At 39.7% G+C, this 24,728-nt stretch overlaps 1 protein-coding gene across 1 annotated transcript in view; it reads left to right on the top strand.

The window, feature by feature from the left end:
* Positions 1–24,728, top strand: part of myocd (myocardin) — a 475,084-nt gene that overhangs the window by 280,033 nt on the left and 170,323 nt on the right. The window contains exon 4 of the mRNA XM_052033032.1: positions 7,157–7,402. Within this exon, the coding sequence (XP_051888992.1) occupies positions 7,330–7,402 (73 nt within the window). The 5' untranslated portion in view covers positions 7,157–7,329. The remainder of the gene's footprint in view (positions 1–7,156; positions 7,403–24,728) is intronic.

Raw genomic sequence — 24,728 nt, forward strand, 5'->3', positions numbered from 1 at the left:
CTTTCTGGGAAAAAGACTATGTACGTTCACCTTGTCTATGCCCCTCATGATCTTGTATACCTCTGTAGGTCACCAGTCAATCTCCTATGTTACGGGGAATAAAGTCCTAGTCTATGCAACCTCTCCTTGTAACTCAGGCCTCCAAGTCCAGGCAACATCCTGGTAAATCTTTTCTGCACTCCTTCCAGTTTATTAACATCTTTTCTGTAACAGGGTGACCAAAACAGTAACAATACTCCAAGTGTGGCCTCACCAACATCTTGTATAACTGCAACATAACTTCCCAACTCCCACACTCCAAAGGTCACCTTCACCATCCTATCTACCTGTGACACCACTTTCAGTGAACTATGCACTTGTACTCCTCGGTCCCTCTGTTCCATAAAACTCCCCCAGGATTATGTATCCCCCCATTCACTGTATAAATCCTAACCTGGTTTGATCTCCCAAAATGCAATACCTTGCATTTATATGGATTGAAGGCCATTTGCCAATCCTCAGATCACATACCCAGCTGATCAAGATCCCCTGTAATTTTTCATAACCTCTACACTATCTACAACACCACCTATTTTAGTATCATCTGCAAACTTACTGACTATGCCTTGTACATTCAGATCCAAATTGTTTATATAAATTACAAGCAACAAAGGTCCCAGCACCAACCCTTGTGGCACACCACTAGACACAGGCCTCCAGTATGAGAAATAACCCTACCGACTATCATCTTCTGCTTCCTACCACTGAGCCAACTATGAATCTAATCTGTTATCTGTCCCTGGATCCCATCTATTGAACAATTAGTGAAGTCTGGTTGGCATGTATACCAGTGCCTCATTTTGTCCAAGTTTGACACTGTATGGTGGTTTTCCATTTCCCATAACAACAGCTCTCCTGTGACCTCTCCAAAAAAAGGTTTTGCTGTTTTGAATGCCAAATTAGGGGTAGTTTTTACTGTGGATCCTTTCCTCTGAATGGAGACTTCCCAAATTTATGTCACATTTGGCACTTGCAGCAACAGAACAAAAACATTCATCACATTAATCGAGGCTAATTTTGAACGCAGATCAGATTGGTGAACGGACAATATGAAACCTACTACATCACCCAGTCACTGAAGGATTAGCATTCCGTAATTCCCCAAGCCTAATGGTGCATTTTTCAAACACTTATTAAATCAGAAGATTTCAAAACAAACTTTAAAATGAGACATTCCTGAACGCTTCCCTCCTCTGATCTGCTAAGCCTCATATCTACAATCTTAGCTACATTTTCTCAACCAGAAAAAATGTTTTAGGACAAGCAGTCTCAAAATAATGGTCATATACTTAAGAATTGTTTGAGCAAATAACCTGTAGTGCTTGTTTCTTTTCTGTGCAATGTTATTGGATTGAGAAGGAATATCAATCATTAACAGTGATTCGCAGTTTCTGGCCTCTAATGTGTATGGTTTGACATTGAATTGCACACATCCATGCATAAATCACACCAATGCATGAATGGGCAGGTAGCTGTCAGTGTCCGGCACACATCCGAAGTTGCAAGCATTGGATCTTAATGTGCGACTTGGAAGCATTGTGGGTCTCGACTGGGAGAACAGACCTTAATGGGAGGGATCAAGCTCGCTTCAACACTCTTTAAAGAGCAGATCTAACCTACACTATTGTTGAGGAACTGTTACAGCAGACGCTAAGATTCAGCTCCAATGTAACAATGACTCAGCTTTCTCTGCATATTGCTGGTGAGGCCTACAGTTTTGGAGGGGAGAACTGCCATTCCAATCCACTCCCTGTCCACTTGTCCCTCTCTACCACCATACAACATCAGAGAAGTGGGTGTCTAGTCCCATGTACATCCTGACTCTCCACACATCATCACCTATCCACTACTTCCTACATCCTGCAATAGTACCAGTTGCAGGCCATTTGAACAGCACCAGCCAAAGTCTGAAAATCATTGAGCATTCCAGGGATCCAAAGCTACATCAGACCTAGAAGTAGATAGCAATCTTCACAGCATCAGGGATTTATATTTTATTGTCATTGCTGGTGCAGAGAGCATGGTTATTGTGCGCATCCAAGTAAAAGGCCAGTGGAGCACAGCACATATGTCTTGTGTGCATGAGACTCACTCCCCTGTGACAACAGCACGGCACCATTTTCATACTTGTATTTACATGTGCACACTTTCTAGCCACAGTGCACAAATAATGTAAATCCCCAAAAAAGTGCAGATGCTGGAAATCGGAAGTAAAAATAGAATATACTGGAAACACTCAGCAGGTCAAAGAACATTTGTGGAAAGAGAAACAGAGTTAATGTTTCAGGTCAGAAGACACTCATCAAATTGAGAAAGAGCGATAAGAAATGGTGATTTTGAGTTGCAGGGGAGATGGATAGGATGAAGGGAATATCTGTGAAAGGGTGCAGCCCGGTCACAAAGGTCAGTGTTGGCAGTTAGAGAGTGATGATACTTCTTTAGCAGGGCTGTGGGACATGCGCTCCAGGTCATGCTGTACCAATGGAGGGGGCCAAAAACAGGTGAATGACTTAGAGCAGAAATGGCCAGTTCTGCTACAGGGAAAACAAGTTACTTAAAATTGGAGAACAAGCCAAAAAGGTGCAACATGTCTAGCTGGAAGAAGAGGTGTTTCTCCTCAAGCTTGTGTTGGGCTTCATTGTAACAGTGCGGCAGACCACAGACGTGTCAGAGTGGGATAAACGATGAGACCAGCGAAAAGTCACCTGCTTGATTCTACTGATACTGTTTGAATATGGGGTTGCCTGTTGGAACTGTGGTCTGCAGATTTATGAGGCATCGGTGACTAATCAGCATCTTACTGTCACGTTCATTGTTTCACTTCAGTTGTGACAAAATTTAGTGGAAGTGTTTAATAAATTAGTAATCAAGCTGCTTGTCAGACTTGTTAAACTGGCCACTGCATTCTAATGAACAAAAAACTCATAAAATTTGGTAAATTCATTGCAGAACTGAGGCTTTTGATGCTTTTGCTTTGATTAGCTGAGCTATGAGAAACCCAGTGATGTGAGCAGTTGTTGCATTAGGCAACAGCCACAACGATTCTGCTGTACATTTTACAAAAGACCACTGTATTTAAATAATTCTTTACATGTTTGACCTTTGTCAAGTTATCTGTAGAGTTTATCACTAATCAACAAATGCATTGGACCTGATAGATCAAAGGCGAAAGTTATTTTTAAAGCAGTGCAGATAACTTCTTAGTAAGTAACCTTCTTTTAGTCGTAACTAATTCTATCCTTTCATATATCTAGAATTAAAATTCAAATTCTGGAAATAAACAGCAGGCCCATCAACGGCAAGAGAAACTTTGACTCATTTTCTTGTTGCAAATATTGACATGTCTATGGACTATTTCCAATATTTTCTGATTTTATTTCCAATGTAAATAAGTACAATTGAGGATGGCCATGAAACATTGTCAGTCTTTTTGAAAATGTTAATATTTTGCTATGTATGTATCGGGAAAGCACAGAAATTCCAGAAACATTAAATAGTTCCCCCAATTCATCCATTGATAGGTTCTTTTGACACATCTGAGGTGCATTGTACTTATTGTTCAGGCATCAAACTTGAATCCACAAATTAAAATGCCAATATTCAAGTCCAGTTTGATGAATAGTTAAATAGCAATTAGCAGAAATCATAGAATCTTTAAGATACTTCAGGAGACCGTTCAGCCAATTGAATCCATGCTGGCTCCTTTCAGAGAAAACTGTTTAATCTAATTCCCCCACACCTTCCTCACAGCTCTGCAAATTATTTTGTCTTGATGGTCTGTAAAATTTCCTTCTAAACCCCGCATTGACACTACTTTACGGAGCACAACTTTCTGCATAAAAGGACAGAGTAGATGTGGCTAAGCTGTTTCCCTTGGTGGGTGAGGCCAGGACAAGAGGGCACAGTCTTAGAATTAGAGGGTACCCATTTAGAACAGAAATGAGAAGAAATTTCTTTAGCCAGAGAGTTGTGGATTTGTGGAATTTGTTGCCACGTACAGCTGTGGAGGCCTGATCATTGGAGGTGTTTAAGGAGGAGATTGATAGGTACCTAATTAGTCAAGGTATCAAGGGATATGGGGAAAAGGCCGGGAATTGGGGCTAGATGGGAATAGTTTAGCTCATGGTGAGGTAGCGGAGCAGACTCGATGGGCCGAATGGCCTACTTCTGCTCCTTTGTCTTGTGATCTACTTCACAGCCCCCTACCTTGATTGCTCTAATGCCTCTTGTCTTCAAACCATCTGCTAATAGGGACAACCATTCTCTATTTACCCTATCAAAACCTGTCAAGATCTTGCACACCTCATCAATCTCCTCTCAATCTAATTTGCAAGGACAAAGTAGAACAACCCCTGCTGTGAGAATTTTAAATTCAGTCATTCAGTCTTGTTTCAGGCTTCTCATGACATGGACACAAACAATGAAAAGTTTATGTTTTGGGAAGTTGTAGCACTACTGTATCAGAGTGCCAACTGGTGACCTTGGCATTGATGCTGATGCGCCATGGGTGCTCTTCTTGGATGGCAGGTGGCAAACCTTCCAAGCACAGTGCTCTGCAATTTCCTTTCTCTCATCCCCCATGTGACATCCTTCAGCTGCAATCATGTAAGAACTTAACGAATATCGATTGTTTCTTTTCACAATATTATTAAATCTTGTGAGTTTATGGAGCAACTTGGCAATTGTTTGTTATCAAATGTTCAAAAGCTGTTCTACATGCAGCATGAATTATCACAGATCAAAATCTTACTGAAAAGAATTGAAATGAAACTTGATATATTTATGGATATAATAGTAGACGATGAAAGAAAGTGTAAAATCTCCCTATTTAGTCAAGCAGGAGCTCAATACTTAAACCAAAGGCCCAACAGAAACCAACAGTGGGCTCTACAGTAAGTCCAGGATGGTATAATCATTTGTGGTTTGATTACTGTGCTTGTGGGGCAGCAAATGTGTACAGGTCCCAGTTCAATTTCAAGGTTGTACTGAAGACTACTAACTGATTACCATCCTTACCAAAGGCTGCTAACTGGCTACAGTGCCCTTGAATTAGGAGCAAACTAAGGGTATGGTATCCATTGCTGGTCAGAAACTGACCCCATCTGAGAGACAGCATGTGCATACTGTCTGATTACAGGTTCAGAATCAGCTGATGCTATCAGTGGTCTGCCAGTCAAGGTTTCCATATGAATAGTTCCTAATTAGATGATCTGCAGAGGATTCATCAGTGTGTGTAGAATTTGCACACAGGCAAGGAATCAACACTCAGGAGGCAGCAGAGAGAACTGGTAATGTAAAGATTTAAAGTAATTAATGAAATAGATTAGTTTTTACAAAATAATGAGAAAGATTAGCAGGATGAAATCTTAATTATGTGTTTTGTGGATGAATGATGGATCTCTGAACATGCACAAAAAGCAAATACAGTGGCATTAATATTTATGGCAAGCTGGAGACTGTACAAGACCTGCTCTTTTAAGAGTCTGTAAATTAATATGTTGGCAGCAAATCTTGAAGTGAGGCACGTTCCTCTCCTCTTAAATGTGGTCAGGAATTTCAAATAAATGTAATCAAATTATGTAGAAATTGTAAGTTGACTCTGCACACAATAACTGAGACTACAAACAAAGTTAGAGAACTCTAACTTGAAGGAATGCCTGTCAGTTATTTTTAAGCAACAAATAAAATGTCCAGAGCAGTTCTTTAAGTAGCAGAAATGGACACAGTAATATCAGTTTGAGGTTCTTGATAGAATAATTCCAGACAGGAATAAAATGCTTCCTTTTTATTTCACTTCAGTCACTACAAGATGTAGTTGACGTGTTAATTATAAAGGCAATTGGGCAGATGCATATCAACCAATGGAAGAAAGCCATTCCAAGCATGGCACTATTGTCTTGTGGATAGCAAACACTATAAAATGTAGGCACCATGTGAAGAGCCGTGATTTTTGCTTCAGTCTACAGCCACACAGAAAGCAAGGCTGGGCAACCTGATCCTGAAACACTGAGAAATTTTAAGTTTTGTCGATTTTTCTTACTCATGATCTGCCTCTTTTTGAGCAGAGGTGTCGGCTCCTTGAGTTTTTAGTCTGGAAATTTATAAACTGAAAATGGACACCAAGAGCCAGAAATACCAAAGCCCATTCTGTCAGCAGAAGGTAGTGAGGCAGGATTTCCATAAGCCTGCCTTTCCTTATCCTATTCCAAATCCCAGCCCAGAGATTATCAAGCTCCGTAGTGTAATTTATAATATACAGATCCATTTTTTCATCTTAATCATGTAAACTACAAGATCAAGATACCTTTAAGGGTTTTCAAATAATTTTGTCACTGAAGCAAATAATAGAGAAAAAACAACCACATGTCTTGTTTTGCCTCTGTTCAACCCACAACCCAGTTCCTGATTTGACATAAAAACTGAAAATGTTGGAAGCATTCAACATGTCAGGCAGTATCTGTGGAAAGAGAAATAGGTCCAAGACTCTGTGTCAGAACTTGACAATTTGACTTCCTATTGTCTTTTCTGAACAATGGAAAGTTCAGAAGATTTTATTTAGAATACCAAGTTCTATGATTATGCCAGATTCTTCTGATTGGATTGATGTGGAATTAGAATAGGCAGATTTGCACTGGAGAGGATATATAAAGGCAATGTATAGTACAATGCTTTGCCCAGATTGGAGACAATTGGGTAACACTCTGTCAATTAAGCTGGTGATTGTACTGCTATCAGTGAGTGAGCTTCATCTTATATACATAATGTGCATGTAACTATTCTCCACATGGCAATTTTTTGAAGAACTTATTTGTTTCATTGAGAGAAGTTTGGTTTCTGTAATAAATTCTCATTTCATTGCTCTTTCAACAAATAGTTTTTTTTTGTTTCTCAATGATAAATGACAGTAAATTGACTTTATTTTTGACTGTTTACTGAGTGCCAAGACATACACCCTCCATCCCTGCCCCTCCTCATCCTCCAGCTCAAGGATGACACAGATTTATGAATAAATGCTCTGTTACATTAACAAAGAATAGATCATGTGTGTTATTCTTGAAGTTAAGACAACCAACAGAAACACTGAACTGACCAATAACCCTTAATTTTTATTTTGCAGGTTGGCTTAATTTTAATGAATTTTGTTGAGCTGAGATAGTCAAAGTGGAGCAACCAAAAGAACCAATTCCCACTCCTAGCAAGTTGAATGGAGTGACGAAAAATGAGGGCGTGGACCAGAATTCTGATCCAGTTCATGGGAAGACCGAAGATTGTAATCCTAAGAGTGACTGTATGACCAACGAAATGAAGGATCTGCCTGTGCAGACAGACCAGCCACTGCCACCTCTCACTGAACGGAAGAATGGTAGGATGCATTTTATTATATAGGGAAAGGTATAAGTGAAGTGTTGCATCAACCAACTAGACAATCGATTAGGTAGGAATTAGTCTGGGTTTTTTGTCAGTACAGTCACCCAAGAAACAAGAGTGCCTACAGAGTTATTTTCCCATTCTAAAACTTCAATGGAATGGAAAGATTATTTGCACTGTACTTCAAAACACCTAACAGAAATACCTAAGCTAATTCTTGAAGCATTATTTTCAGTAGAAATGCAGATCAGCAATCCAGCAGTTTTATTGGAAACAGGAACTTTACAGTTTCTGGATCATTTATAGATTAGAACAATATTCTTATTGACACTGTCTTCTTTTCACTGGTTATTTTTATTTTCTTTCATCACCAAGCATAAAGGGGACCATTATTTTTAAGGTAGTCTTTCAAAGTTATAAATTGTTAGTTCTCCTGTTCGAGCAAATATTTGATAATAATATTTACTGCAAATTGGATCTAAATTGCTGAGGTGATTAGAAATTCTTGTAAGTCAGTAGTTCCAAGCTGTGAATGCCACCCTTGAGCTGGCACATACTACTTTAATGAAGAGTCACTGATCCCCCAGGAATCAGTTTAGTGAAGAGACCTTGGCACTCATCCAGAAAAGTATCAGAGGGCATTTAGCCAGCATCACTTCTTGTGCCTATTTGAATGTATTCAGCATGGACATAGGTTGATTGTAAAGCAAAACAACAATTTTTGATAAAGGAGATTGGGTTAAAAACATCACATACAAAAGCCCAGTTTTTACTATAACCTGCCTGACACTATTTTAAAAGCCTATCCAATTCTACACTGCACTGAAATCAAAAATACCTAAGATTTTGTTAGCCTGCCATCTTGATTTTTGTCAGTACAGTAAGCTTTCATTGTGGTGATATTGAGTGTAACATCTGGAAATAATTTTTGAGGTTGTAAGTATAGTCATGGAGAAAATCAAAAAAACTGTAGATGCAGGAAATATGAAATAAATACAGAGAACTCTGGAAACATTCAGCAGGTCAGGCAGCATCTGTGGCAACAGAAACACATTTCACGACATATAAGTCAGTGATAATAAACCCAATTCTGATTCTGAGTAAAAGTTTCAGGTCCCAGACCTTTCATCAGAAGAATACCCAATCTCACAATATCATGAAATTGCATCTCTTTATCAATGTCTTTAGCTGAACCAGGTGGTCACTACCCATTTACCCAACTTGTAATGGATTGTGTTAAACTGTCCCTTTAGAACTTTTATGATACCCTCATAAAAAATGTTGATTGCAGTTAAACCTTGCATAAGTACTGCAGTGCCCATTTATACATATGGGAGATATTGACTTCTGGGAAGAAGGTTAATTATGTCTCTTTTTATCATTTACTTAAGTTAGTTTGATACATTGATTTTTAGTGTGTAGATGTGTTTTTTAGACTTTGAAATATAAAAATAAATATTTTTAAACAGTAATTTCATATCTTTTTGGGTCATTGAATGTTTGTTAATGACAAAGGCATTCATAAACATTCAAAAACCGAACTGTGCAGATGTTTTAGACAGACAGTGATCTTGGGAGGGTGAGGCCTCTTCAGCTCTCAAAGCCGTTCTATCCCATTGCTACACTCAGCCACACCAAAGTGCTGGGAGCCAGGCTGCAAGCAGGAGGTTGTGCCAGAGATCACACTGGAACAAACAGCCTGGCACAGGGAGTCGGCAGTTCTGGGCCAATTGACGATCAGCCCCATTAAGTAGTTCAAATATTTTCCTTTCATCTTCAACTACCTCACAACTTTTACCCTTTTCTTTCTTAAGTCATTTGTTGACTAACAGCCTTGTAGAGGTTCCACATGCTTAGCTGTTGACCTTAGTATCAATATACATCCAAGGCTCTAAATGATCCAGTTAACATGGTTCCAACAAACCGGATGATTTAAAATCTAACTTCCAAATCCAAAGATTATGAGCTTTAGTTTCACACAGATTCCATTTAACTACAAAACTCCTAGCCCTGAATTATCCTCTGTTTCTAAGTTTCCCTGCTCTTCTCTAAAACATTCACCAGAGCTTGCATCAAATATTTTCTTTTCTAAAACATTCCAACGTTCAACAACTCATAGAGTCATACAGCACAGAAACAGGCCCTTCGGCCCAACTCGTCCATGCCGACCAAGATGTCCAACTAAGGTAGTCCTATTTGCCTGGGTTTGGCCCATATCCCTCTAGACCTTTCCTATCCAATGTACCTGTCCGAGTATCTTTTAAATGTTGTTATTATACATGCATCTCATTCCTCTGGCATTACATTTGTGGCTATCGAGTCACACTGAGTTAATTTTTTCAATGTTATTCAATTGGAAATCATTTATTTTCCAGAGTGAAATGCAATAATGATGATTTTGTGTCTCTTTAGAAATCTATCTGCGCACTGTAGGCCAACAGTTACTGTTGTGCCCATCATTGAGTTTCCATGTTGCGCGTACAAGACTGTAGCATTTCTAGTATCAGGCTACTTTTGGAGCAATGTGGGGGATCCTAGACCATGCTGTGCAAGGAATGGCCATCACTGGGCACTCCAGGAACAGCTCAGTTCCTCCAACACTACATTGGACGGGGATTCCTGGAATATAAATCCCATGTTTACTTTCAATTATTCTGCACCCTTCCTACACTGCACTGACTACCCACTGGTCTCCCAGTTGCCTGACCCTAGACCATACTGAGCCTCCACTGGAAGCTTTGTTCTCCAAACCCCACTGTATTAATCTCTGCCCTGATCTTCAGTCATAATCCTGGATTTCCCCCTGTGATCCTTGCCAGTTTCAGCACAATTATTCCTCCCCTCGCTCATCTAGTCAAGGCACAGACCCTAATCCCTCTCCCCTCTACACGAGGCACAGACCCTGATCCCTCCCCTCCCTACACTAGGCACAGACCCTGATCCCTTTCCCCTCTACACAGGGCACAGACCCTGATCCCTCTCCTCCCTACACAGGGCACAGACCCTGATCCCTCTCCCCTCTACACAAGGCACAGACCCTGATCCCTCGCCCCTCTACACAAGGCACAGACCCTGATCCCTCTCCCCTTTGCTCCACCCAATGTACTGGCTGTGAACCCTTTTGCCTCCATCCTCCCTGAGCATGTCCCACACCTTTTAGGGTGTGAGACCTCCGACTACCCAACCTCTCCTCCCCTGAACCTGACCTTGGCCCTGAAATTTGACGTTGTGATGTTCAAGAGCGCAACTATCAATGGCAGCCACTGTGACACCCATTCTTCATACCCCGTCGGGTACACTAGAATGCCTCAGCCATCAAAAATTCACATGCGTTCTCTTCATCTTCAACATGAAAACTTTAAATCAATAACTCACTATATCTTAATTTTACAGCCAGAAAAATTGCTGTTTTCTTATTCATCTTATTAATATTCTTAATAATTTTGAATATATAAAAGTACTTATCCTTTGTATCATTCGGTTTTATAACTTTAGCCTTGTCTCAACAAATTAAGTTAATCGGATTACTTAGATTTTGCAGTAACTAGTTCTGGAATAGCTCAAATTTATCTTACTGAAATTGTGTGTGTGTATCTGTCTGTCTGTGTGTAGGTGGAGGCAAGCATTTAAAAGGCAATTAATTTGCAAAATGGAGTTCTATATCCTAATATTTTTTGTCATGCTTTATAGTTCAAGTGATAAAGTAAATCTTCATCATTTAAGTTCACTGAATGAGTCCACATATATAAGCTTTGTAGAATCAGGAATGACTTCACTTAGACTTTTTGTTTAGCACTCAGAATGGAAATGTGTAACAAAAACATAAAAAACAGTTTTAGAACATAATGTACAAGATTACAGTATAAGTAATCATGAAATATCAAAGAGATTACTTTCCGTACCAATAAGTAGTTTCAGAATCTGAGTGGCAGTCTATAATGGTGAGGCTGACATTGCCAAAGGTGCCGAGAGCTTTGCTGTCCCAAAACAAAATGGCATTAAAACAGTGGTAATGCAGGCCACTCAGAGTTCGTGCAGACTGAAGAAGTCACCCCTTAACAGTGTTTCACTTCACTTCACAAGCTAATCAGATGTGTTCAAAAGCCACTTAAACTGAGGAGTAATAGTCAAAGGAATTCCAGATATTCACTGCTGGGAATATTTTTAGAATATCAAGATTTACTTGTTGTAGAGATACATTATGGCAAAGTAATAACATAAGTTAATTTTCCATGACAAATCACAGAAATCCAACGAGTATCTCTAACAATGGCCAGAATTATTTAAAGTTTATTATTTTATAAGCTTAATTTCCATGGTATTAAGCTGTCTATTCCATGATATAACCTGTCTTGTTAAGATATATTTGAATGTAAAATTTAATAGCTTCAAAATTGCTGATTGGTAGTCATTCTGCATTTTTCTATTAAACGCTGTAAGTAGTTTGTGTCCCTTTCTCTAGAATCAGAATGACATGGATTCAAACCCTACTCCAGGCATGAGCTGAAATCTTGGCTGACATCTTCATCGTTCTGCTGAGAGACACACTATTTTGGATGAGATGTTAAACTGTGGTTACATTTAGCTGTTCAGATGGCCAGTTGATGGTGCTGTTTGGAATATTAGAGAAATTTCCTTGCTATCCTGACTAACTATCATAATTAGCAATAAAATCAAATGGCCATATGTCCTACTTGCTGTTTCTGAGAATTCATTCACACATAAAGGTAAACATCCTGAGGGAGTTTGATGGGGTAGATCTGAGAACTAGATGGTGTAGTCTCAGGGTATTATTGAGGATGAATTCATTCTCTCAAAGAGCTGTATGAATTTGGAGTTCTGTATCCCAGAGAGCTATGGATGTTGAGTTATTAAGTATTTTGGACTATGGGAGAATCCAACAGGAAAGTGGACTTGAGGCCAAATCAGATCAGCAGTGGTCTTATTGAATGTTAGAGTAGGTTTGAGGGCCACTGTGGTTTGTTTCTATTGCTGTTTCTTGTGTAGGACCTCTTCTTGGGTAGTCCCTCAGGATCAAGGATGACTCTGTGGATCCGAGGGTGGCCGATGAGGCCTATGTGGGAACGCCAGACACTTGCGCAGGTGAGGCAGGAGGTGCTTAACGGGGCAGGAGGGTGTGTAGCTTGTGAGGTGGTGCACTTCTTCTCCTGCTTACGTAGAGCTTTGGTGTACTTCCAATGTATTGCCTTGAGGTTTTCAACACCATCCTGAATGCTCCTTCTTTGAACAGTCAGGAGCTAGAGATCTCCAAGAGTCAGCGAGAATGTTGCATTTTTTCAAGGAGGCTTTGAACACATCCTTGAGTCTTTTCCTTCATTCACCCAGTAATCTCCTCCCATTGTCAGAGCTTGGAATGGAGTGTCTGTTTCAGGAATCTGGTGTTGGGCATGCAAGTGACATGACCCACCAAACACAGCTGACTGAATGTAATGAGGACTTTATTCCAGGGAATGTTGGCCTGAGAGAGGATACAAGTGTTGGTTTGCATAGCTTCAGTGAATATGGAGGATTTTGTGGTGTGAGTGCTATTTTTCTAGTGCCTTGAAATGCTTGCTTGTAGGTCGTCCAAGCCTCAGAAGGATGACAAGGGAGGGATCACTGCTGCCCGGTAGGCCATGAGTTTTGTGCTGAGTTTGTCATCTTGATCTTCAAATTTACTTTTCCTCAATCAACCTAAAGCTGTACTGGTGCATTACTCATACACAAGCATCGTCTCTATACTGCGGCTCAATGACTGAGGTTCAGGCGACCTTGGTTCTGGAACATAGTCATAGCGTCATAACAGACACAGCTCGGATAAAGGCCCTTTGGTCCACCCATTGATCACCCATTTACACTAATTCTGTGTTAATACCATTTTTAAAAAATTATCCCCACATTCTCATCAACTCTCCCCATATAGTGCCACTCATGTACCCACTAGGGTCAATTTACAATGCTCAATTACCATACCAACTCACAAGTCTTTGGTTGCCGTAGTTTGTACAGTTCCTACTAGTTCTAAAAATTACGTCTGCTTCTGCAGGACGTTTGTTTGAGGTGAAGAGTAACATTGCTGCAGGAAAGATTGAGAAAAATGTTGGGACAATGATGCACCCTTGCTTGACAGCAGTTTTCACTTTGATTGGCTGTTATGCTGCCAAGATATAGTGACTGCACATCGGAAGCAATTAATTGACAGCCAGACATTTTGGGATCTCCAGTGCTTTTTAGTACGGTGAGGATAAAACAACATAGAAATATAAATGCTTCCCTTTCATTTATAAAACCTGAGCTTCTGTTCACAACATTTAGTTGACCGTGTAAAGTCGACATCTGACCTGTGCATTATATTACACCATGTACTGCATTATGGATATTTCAACACAGTGACACCACTGTGCAGACAGATATATCATAAGGAGCAATGTTAAATTGCTTCTTCAGATATTTTGAAGGTGCGATTGATAAACAGCAGGTTATAACCGCAAAATTGGCAAATTAAGGTTAAGTAGTTTTCATAATTCACCCGTTCTATGTTGGCAACATTTAATGCTGCTCATTACTGTTCAACTCCTGCATTGAGCTTTATTAGGAATTTCAGATTGATTGTTTAAGTGGCATTTGAGCACATCTGATTAGCTTATGAAATGATACATTAACTATGAAGAGATGATCTTGAATTAAAATCACTGTCCAACTGTCTGTAGGCATTTCAACATATTCCAGCTTTATATTGGGTGTAAAATAAAGGCCCACAGATTTAACTTGGATCCTCATACACTGGGTCCTGCACAGTAAGAACGCACAGACCTTTAACTAGAGCAAAATCAAAAATTCTGTTGCAAACATGTTCACTCATGTTAGAGATCCATCCAATAAAATAAGAAGATACTTGGAAGTGCCCTGTTCCCACCCGACATGAGATGCCTGTTGCCCTGTAGCAGCTGGCAAATCCATCCCCATCCATCCCATGAGTCTCCCAAATGGTCGTTCGTGTGTACAACCTGTCCATAAGTCGGCTGTTTGTAACGTGGGGAGGACCTGTACTAGATTTGTAATGGACGACTTGTGCAGTGCTAAACTTGCAGCTAATTTATACAGTGCCAGATTTGTAATGGACCATATGTGTTGTGCTAGATTTGTAATAGACTATTTGTGAAGTACTAAACTTGTAAGAGACCATTTGGGAAGTGCTAGATTTGTAATAGACCATTATGCAGACCTAGGTTTGTAATGGACCATTTGAAAATTGCTAGGTTTGATTCCATGAGGATCTTTTTCCAGCTCATCTCCCACATTGGAAAGATATATGTGCAGCGATGATCAAAACAACAATGAGGTTGAAGATCTTGTAGTAAATTGTTAATAGGTATGTTGTTTTAATCAAAAAAGATGAAGCTCTTGTCTGTGTTCCTATAACTGGGAGAGCTGAAGTGACATAAATTCTAATGAAAGTAATTCTGTCATAGGTACCTTTTGACCTAGTGTGCAGCATTACTGCATGTGCGTTTGTCTGTTCTACTGAGTTCCTGATTCCATCCCTGCATCTGGGAGTGTTAAACTGAGGCTAGGTGGCTATTTTTAAGGAAGGTCTCCACCTGACTCCTTCTGTTCCTCCTTTAGCAGATAAGTATTTGCAAAACTTACCTGCTCAAAATATTTACCTGCTTGGAATCAATGACCAGAAGACAAATGGGGTGGTGGGAGCTTTGCAGTATAAACAAATATCATTTGATATTTAATTTAAAGCAAAGATTTTCTGTGCCAATTATTTAACAAATGAACCTTCAGTGCAGCTTATTATCTAATTAGGAAGTTAACAAAATATAATGTTGCTAGTTGAAAGAGGCTTTACTACCATGAATTAACTAGCAAGCCAGGAGATGGCACCAGTACCATGCTGTGTCCATCTGTACTCAAGGGCTGTGTGAAACTCAATGGACACACATTGCTCTTATAAAAAGTTGAAAGGTTTTCATTCCTCATCCAGGTCTCTTAAGTAGCTGCCAAGATGAGTGTTTTAAAAGCTGGTCAGACGTTTTGGAATAGATCCAAAATATTTAATGCTCAAATCACATCTTCTTTCACCTCACTGTGAGTTCACCTTATGTTTGACGCTGGTTTTTGGAACATTGGTTGTGATGTGGGAACGATATTCATCAAAATTTGGCAGACTAATCTAACCTTATATGCAGGTTCTGTGTACACTTTATTAAAGCTGTGTAAGCTGTGGTATACACGTGAATAATTCTGAAGTTTCAAGTTAATTCTGTTCCTTAATTGTAGCAATAAGATAAAGTGGGCAGGTAATGAAAACTCTGTGACAAATAGGTTTCTCATTGCAGTGACTTGACCTGAGAAAAGGCAAAAAGAATGTCAGTAGCTGAGTGGACAGTTCATTATATAAGGGATGAGCATTAACACAATCTCCAGATACAATTCACTCTAAAATGTAACCAAGAAGCAAGACATTTTAAAAGCATTTAGCGAAAGTATCTCGTAGCAGAAGTGAACACATTCTACAGCTTTATGAACATATAATGCAATATTTAAATAAACCTTTGGGAGCACACAATGTTTTTGAGCAAGTTGGAACCTTTTAAACAAGGGGGCCACTTCAGAAGAAAAATAGATTCTAGTGGTTTAATACTAGATTAGGTAAACCAAGGAAAAAATGACATGCTGTCTCTTTATTTTGACATCTTGCACTTTTTCTCCCATTCCAGACATACATAGTTGAGGCTGGTGCGACTAACAGCTGGCGTTTCTCTTGTACTTTGTTGAGAATAAGTAAAGTTTGGGTTTCCTTTTTTTTAAAAAAAAAGCAGTGTAACAGATTGAAATATTGTTGTATGATTGTAAGTTATTACTGAGAATTGCAGGTAAGGAGCCAAAGAGAGAAAGGCAGATAGATGTGCATTTAATAACACCATTTACAACTCTGAACATCCCAGAGTGCTTTATAGCCAATGAAGTACTTTCAATGTACTGTCAATGTTTAAAGCAGGAAACATGCAGCTGATCGATACACAGCAAGCTCCCACAAAGAACTATGTGATACAAAACACGTAATCCTGTTTCACTTCTATGGTGTTGATGCAGGGATAAACTTTGATCAGGTTACCAAGGATAACCAGCCTGTTCTTCTTCAACACAGTTGCTTGGGACCCTTTATACTCCCTGAGAAAGCGGTTAAGACCTTGGCTTAACCTCTTATGTGAAAGCCATGCTGAGCAGAGTAAGGCAGCACCAAGGTTAAAGCAAAGAAAGTGAATAGCAAATAGGCAGTGTTAACGTTGGATGTTAGAATAAAATAATTTGCAAATCTGTGTAAAATTAATGTATACATAGACACCAAGAGCAGTACCCATTTGATCCATCATTTAGCACTGTATTGCTAAGAGGTACCAAGCAGCAAGTAAATAAGTAAACCAGAGAAAATGTATATATACACACGTTATTATCTGACTTTTTATCTCCCTGGATTTTGCTGTTTGGAGAGACAGCATTGAACAGTGTTTCCTGTACCTGAATTGACACTTGAGGTTATATATTTTGGCTGAGTGGCAAGATTGATACTTTGGAAAGAGATATCCACATTGAATATAGCAGTTGCAAATTATTGCAAGGGAAAGAAGGTACATTTTTAAAAAAAAAAAATTTTTTTAAATTTTATTTACAGCGTGGTAAATATAACAGGACCTTCCAGCCCAACGAGTCCGTGCTGCCCATTTTAAACCTAAATTAACCTACCCATATCTCTTTGCAATGTGGGAGGAAACCGGAGCACCCAGAGGAAACCCACGCAGACATGGGAGTTCGTACAAACTCCTTACAGACAGCGACAGGAATCAAACCCTGATCGCTGGCGCTGTAATAGCATCGCACTAACGGCTATGCTACCGTGCCATCCAAAACCAAAAATGAAATCCAACAATCTAAACTTTAAACTATATATTTATTAATTTTAGTTTATCTTTTAAAACATCAGGTAGCCTTCAGATGAAGATCCAAAGGAAAGCTTGATATCATTTAGCTCAACAGTGAACCCATCCATAGAAGTCTTGTTGCATTTCTGCAATTGGGAACCTTGCAAATCATTTTCTCTACTCTTTTAATGGAGGGATTAATATATTTTTAAATGGGTTAATGACTGCATTAAAATCGGCAATAGTACACTTTTGTTTCACATTCATATGCTGATTTCACACACGGAAATTTCTAAATTATACTCAGCCTATCTGCTGTTGTGTGTACCTTGTATTTGTGGAATTGAGCTTTTATTAGACAGTTATTCAGTTAAGCATCGAAGAGCTTTTGATTACCTCTGCTTTGCCATCACATTCATGGGCATTCATTTCATATCATGTCAACTTGTGAGGACTTAGTTCTAAATTTTGACCTAATCCTCACAAAATCCAGATTGATTCTTGCCGGAAATAAGCAATGAGAATTGCTGATGTCTGTCCGTAAGCTTCAGTGACATTTTTGGGCATGTGGGCATGGGCTCTGAACATAGAATGGATCCAAAATGTGGTCCACAGTACACACCTTCTGGGCACTACAGATGCTGTTTCAGTTACGAAAGGACACATTTGTAGTCCAGGGCTCATCTGGCATATACCAGTGACGTCTTTAGTGCCTATGCAACCAATTATACATTGAATACAGGTCATGACATGAATGGGCATGCAGTGCCAGATGATGCAAATACTCTCTCAGTCACACAGCTTTAACAGCATGCAGGAAAGACTGTATCCCCTCCCTCCACCAGAGCTATTTAAGGAGATCAAGAGCAGCTTTCGGGTTTGTCACTGATCGGTTTTTTTTGGCTGTGGCTATGATTGGATAAGCCTTTGATTTTCCTTATTGTTACCAATGTCTACAGAGTATGGTAAGTCAGGTGCTGAAGGACTTCAAAGCTGGTCAAGCTAATTTCTTGCAGATGGAGTTTACCACTCTTGGGAAAACAACCAAAGGCCATGCAAGGTAGGTCAAACTGCTGGAATTAGGAGGGAAGAGGAGGAGGAGGACTAGAACTGAAAGGGATTCTACTCCCTCTGAGTGTGGCTGGTGTGCGAGCAGAGGTGGGGAATCAGGTCAATCCTAGCTGTGATCATGATCTCTTTATTCCATGGCAGTCTGCTGTGCCAAAGGCATTGGCTTCTCCGGGACAAATCAAAGAAATGATGGCTAATGGGCAAGGCACGGTTTACCACAATGGCACTTGCACACAAACAGAAGGCAGCTCAGTCAGCAGTAGTGCTACTGAGTCAGTCTTGGTGATGGACATTGAAGTTCGCCACTCAGAACAGGTTCTGTTCTATTGCTTCTTTCAGTCCTTCCTCGATGTAGTATTCAACATGGAAAAGCGCTGATTTATCAACTGAGAGGCCATGATAGGTGGTAATTGGGAGGAAGTTTATTTGTCCACAAGGCTTCATGGGGTCTTGCATCAATGTTGAGTATTTTCAGGCTCTCCCATCCCACTTCCTTGCCCACTTAGGTGGGTCTGTCCTGTTAGTGGGCCAAAATGTACGCAGCGATAGTGATGAAGGAGTCTAGCATATTATCTGTAAGATATGATTCTTTGACTACAAATATGTTGTTGTTTGACTGGTTTGCGACACAGTTCTCACAATTTAGACACCAGTCCCCAGTGTTTGTGGAGAGGACTTTACAAGGCCAACCAGGGTAGAGGTGACTTTGCATTGTCTAGATTCAGTGCATTTGTCAATTCTGAGTGATTCTGGACATTTTCTGCTGTAATAATGTGGTTCTGGTATAGCTGCTAGCCCATATAGAAATCAGCCACTTTAGTCCATGTCTCCATCATATAAAACTACACTGAGTAAGGGTGACAGATTTTCTTTCCTGAACCCATCAGTAAATCAGATGAGTTCTTATGATGATCTAGTAGTATTGTGCTCACAACTGACTGCTGGTTGTAGCTTTAATCATAGTAATTAGCAGACAGCATGAAGCATCTCCATCAGAACCAATGGGTGAAGGTTAAACCTGCATCATGACTTTTGCACCTGTTTTTTGGTTATCATATTTACCCCAAGATATATTTTAGTAATAAAGTCCAGGCTATATTTAAACATAATAGAGTTACATTTGTATTATAATTAGATCATGCAATTCTTACTTCACTGCAAATTACCTAATTAATTTTGCTTTTGATAAAGTTATTACATTTTAATAAGGTCTTCTAAACTTTGTATAGTGTTTCTGTAAATGTACATATATGAACATTTGATACCACTGTTAATGCTTGCTCCTCCAAAGGCATTCATAAGCAGTACTTTACCAAATCCATAAACCCATCTTTCACAGAACATCGTGCAAACTATGGATTAATGTGGACTGAGTGATGTGCTACATAAGGGAGTGTAGTCAATTAAAATGAGTACTGTGGAGAGGCAGGAGCTGCCTCTTGTACAGATTAATTGAAGGATATAGTGAAGCTTTGGGTTTATTCTTGGCACTTTTCTATGGAACACAAGTTGGAAGAGACAAACTGGCATCAGCTAGAGTATCAGGTACACCTATAAAGGCTTAAGTGCAGCACTTTGCTGCCAAAAACATTTATTTATTTAAACAGCTACACTGAACTTTATATAAAAGCCAAAAGCAGTAATTCACCAGCATAATAACTTTCAACCAGTTTTGTATACATACTTCAGTGACGAGGTGTGATTGCCATTGAACAATTTGGGACAGGTTGGGCATTTTTAGCTCTGTTTCCACTCCCAGCTGTTCTTTCCTCTTTCATCTGTTGGCACCGGGGAACTGGATATTCTGGGGTTCTCATCAGCCACTCTTCCATTAGCAGCCAGCAGGAGGGGCAATTCAAACAGCTAAATTATAAACTATCCATTTCCACCTGGCTACCAGCTGGAATACTGCGAGATGTGGCCGCACACTAACAAAGCTTGCATTCAGCTGAAGTAGTGATGTTCAAGTAGGGGCAGTGCCATGACTGGAAGTTTTCTGACGAAGATCACACTTTTTTAAAAATACAATCCTGCAACATCAAAAGGTGGTGATGAACTCCCAGTCTACTGCCATCACCGTGAATTTCCCTTCTGTGGCCATTGTGATTTGTTAAGGTGAACTCTGTATCCAAATCCACATTTTCCGGGCTGATCTTCCTTTGATATAAGCACTGAATTAAGTACAGATGCCAACATAACCTGAAAAAGCAGTGTAGAAAATTCAGGGGGACAGTTTCAAAACAGATTTTTATAGTCTCAGAAAGCCAACAAAGTCCTGGACAACAAGCTATACAGGAACGTTCAGGCAGCATTGGTTGGTTCCAGCATACTTAGTGAACATTATGTCGTCGCTTATTTAAAAAGCATCTTGTCTGTGTAACAAACTATTAGATCTTTTATTTCACCACATCAACTTCTTTGGTACAATTTTAGGGGACTAGATAAAAGAGTCTGAATAGATTTCAGCGGGTAATATTAAGGTTCTCCCAATTTTCCACTATTGCTTTGGCAGGAAGCCTTAGAGTCAAAGCCTGAAAGCCCACTTACATTGTTTCTCTGGTATATTTGCCATGCACTTTACTTTAGGTCTCAGAATTAAATGTTGCCCCTAAATCACCAATTCTACTAGTGCTCTTCTTTGCTTTGAAGAGGTGGTAAATAGATTGGCAGAGAGATTTGTCCTTGGTTACCATTTGTCCTTGGTTACTACCATTAAACATGACCATGAATACTGGCCGTCATTTATTACGTACATCCACACATTTTGCTCGGCTAAAGTGAATAGATCTGACTGTGACGTGTTAAGTTCAGATCCTCATGCATATCTTTAGTGCCTGTGTCCAAAGTTGACTTTCTCCCTTTTCATAGGACAGCCTTGTTTTTGGATCTCTGAATATGATCGAGTATATAATCCTTTCTTGCTTGTCCTATGTCAACAGATCAACTAGGCAGCCACATTGTTACACCAGCTCGATTTATACCTTCTGAGAAATAGTTATGGAAGATATGTAATATCTGGCCTGGTCCTTGTTCATTCCAGTTCAGTGTCAGATGCCTACTTGTCCACATTCAGTTTATGTCACTCATCTAGCTGTAATGTCATTTCCTCAAACGGGGGGATAATTTCCGTGGTCTGTGTTAGCGTCACCCAGATACATTTTTTAAAGTCCTTAAATTTTAGTCCGGCTCATTGACATGTCATTGCCTTTGTGTCAGACCAGTCAGGGTTATTGTGGAACAGTTGTTCTGGACTGTCAGTTATGACCTTTTTCCAAATACTGAGCAGTAGTCCTTTGGAAAAAAAAAACTGAAATCTTGAAAGTGCAATCAGATATTTATAGCTGGAGGTAGCAGCTGTGGAAGCTGAGATTGTGCATTTGGTTTGCAGTTGGTTACACTGACCCTGAAGTGGATAAGGTCAGATAAAAGTAAATATGGCACTCAGCTAACAATATATTGTTGAAAGTTTGTGCTGCAGTAACAGGTGGTTTTCAAGTAATCTGCTGTTGTAGAATGCAGCCATGATGAAAAGTAAAACATCTGAAGATGTCTGTCTTGCATCCCATCTCATTGATAGTAACAACAGTGTTTTGCTAAGCTTTTAAAGTTGGGATTCTGGTTTATGGTAACCTGCACATTGTTAACAAAATAGCAACTCTGTATATAAGTGAAGAATGGATAACTACTCTCAAAAAAATAAATGGGGATTCAAATTTGTGCAGGATCCTGGTGCACCTGAAGTCATGTGAAGTACAGGCAACTTATTGCTGTAGTGCAGTAAGAATTTGTCAAAGGGACTGTGTTGCTGCTATTAATGCTGTTAGTAAAATGTGGGCAGTTTCTGTTCCACACTGGATACCTCATTTAGGAACATTTTTCACTCTGAAGTAATTTCCAACATACAGTTAACAGAAGGTAATAAGTCTTACACATAACACATGCTGTTTAATAGGGTATATTTAACATTGTTTCCAGACATTTATTTGAGGTGTGAACTCTTTTGGTTTACTGTGTGGATGTATAAATCTACAATTAGGGGCTGTGCCTTTATTTTTGTTTTCTAATCACATTCACAGTTTGGGGTATTTAATTATGTTTTCATGAGTACTGTGGGTATACAATGATACGATCTTGTTTCAGACAGAGTGGTACAGCTGGTAGAACTGCTGCTTCACAGCTGCAGCGACCTGGGTTCAATCCTGACCTCCGGTGCTGTCTGTGTGGAGTTTGCAAGTTCTCCCAGTGACTGTGTGGGTTTCCTCTGGATGCTCTGATTTCCTCCCACATCCCACAGACAAGCTGGTTTGTCGGTTGATTGGCATTTGTAAGTTACCCTCAGTGTGTACTCTGGGGCGGGTTGATGGGAATGTGGAGAGAATAAAGCAGGACTGGTGTAAGTAGGTGCTTAATGGTCAGTACAGACTAGGGGCTGAAGGGCCTGTTTCTGTGCTGTATGGTATTGCCAACTGCAATTTCTGCCACTATAAAAGCTACACTTTGTGACTGATAATGTCAATGATTATTGTAATTAAATGTTTAGCCAATAGCATCCTAATTTATGCCTGTATTTGTCTCAGCACCCTAAAGGGATATTAAGCCCGGTAATCATGTTGGTTCTGAATATAGTGGCATCAAGCTTTCAGCTAAAGTAATTATGATTGTCTTTTGGTGGTAGGGGTGAGAAAACAGTTACTTTCTTTAGCCTTACATTTGTGGTGCACAAGTGTGATATTTGTCCTCAAGCCCTGGTTTCTCATCCACCGTGACTTAAGAATTGGGAGGGGGTTGAGGTGGACATCCCACCTAATTGTGGCAAAACATTTTGGAGTTAAAAGTCATCGGGCCAGATCTCCTAAAATGCTAGGGTCTGGTTATTTTCTAAACACTTGCCTTTTGTTGTTCTTGCTGAGCTCCATCAAGAGCTTGGCGGTCAGTTTGAGTGGCAATCGCACCATGGGCTGGCAACATCAGTGTGTTAGAAAGACCATGTAACCAGTCTTCCTCTGTGCTGGTGATGTCATCTTAAAGGCACACTCCCAAAGCTATACTGGTTGTTCATGATAAAATTTCTGTGGTTCTTGAGTCCACAATTAATATTGACAGTGATCTGTGTATCTGATGTGCATTTGCGTAAGTACCTTGGCAATAAGTTATAGCTTTAAAAAAAAATATTGCCAGCCATGACTGGATAATTGGACAGTTCAGAGACACTGTCCACTTACTCAGTCTTCATGACATGATTTAAAGGTGATCCTTCCACCTGCCCCAATTGTGGGGGTGACTGTTGGTTTTATTGCCAGACTCTGAACTACTTACGAATATGCTTGGATGACATTTAACACCATTGAGTTTCTTTAACTAAACACAACAATATTGTAGCACAGGATAATCAGATAGGGCAGTTGATGTTAGAGGGATTCAGCAATCCCAACATGCAGAATTCACAGGCTGGTAATAAAACCAACAGTAGTCCCCACTTTTCATTTGAGATGAATTTCAGCAGACCTATCGTTAGTGTACCTAAGAATCCAAAATAATAATCTTTGGGGAGGGGAAGGGAAAACTGCAATGTTTGCCTAAGCATCATGGAAAACAGTTGTGGTCAGGATTGTGCAGCCTTCTGCATCCACTGGCATGTGGTGTTTTCCATCTGAAAGCCAGGTGTGGAGTAAGGAATTAGGACCAGATGGGAGCTGACAGAATGTTTCTGGATCAGCATTATCTTCATCCAGCATTTTGAGTTTGTATTTGGAAATTTTCTTCTACTGATTGCTGTAGATAACACTGAATGAGAACCCATGGTACAGTGGAGTTGATGACAGTAAAACATATGACCATACAAGTTACTAGCAGGAGGAGGACATTTGGTCACTCTCCACTTAATAGTATCATGGCTGATTTGACTGTAATCCCAACTATGCATTTTCAGCTTCCACATAACTTTTCACTCCTTTATCAAATGACTTTCTGCATCTGCCCTAAATATGTTCAGTGACTTTCCTTCCACTTCTGTGGAAGAAAGTTCCAAAGATACACAACTCACTGAGAGAAAAAAATTCATGTCATCTCTGTCTTAAATGGTCAACCCTTTATTTTTAAACAGTGACCCCTAGTTCCAGATTTTCTCACAAAAAGAAACATTTTCTCCACATCGACCCTGTCAAGCTCTGTATAGATCATATATGTTTCATTCAAGTCACCTCTCACTCTCCTAAATTCCACTGGATCCAAGCTTAGTCTATCAAATCCTTTCTCATAAGACAAGCTGCCTGCTCCAGGTATTAGTCTAGTAAACCTCTAAACTGTTTCTAATGTGTT

This window comes from Pristis pectinata, chromosome 18 (assembly GCF_009764475.1).
Source record: "Pristis pectinata isolate sPriPec2 chromosome 18, sPriPec2.1.pri, whole genome shotgun sequence".
In the NCBI taxonomy this organism is placed as follows: domain Eukaryota; kingdom Metazoa; phylum Chordata; class Chondrichthyes; order Rhinopristiformes; family Pristidae; genus Pristis; species Pristis pectinata.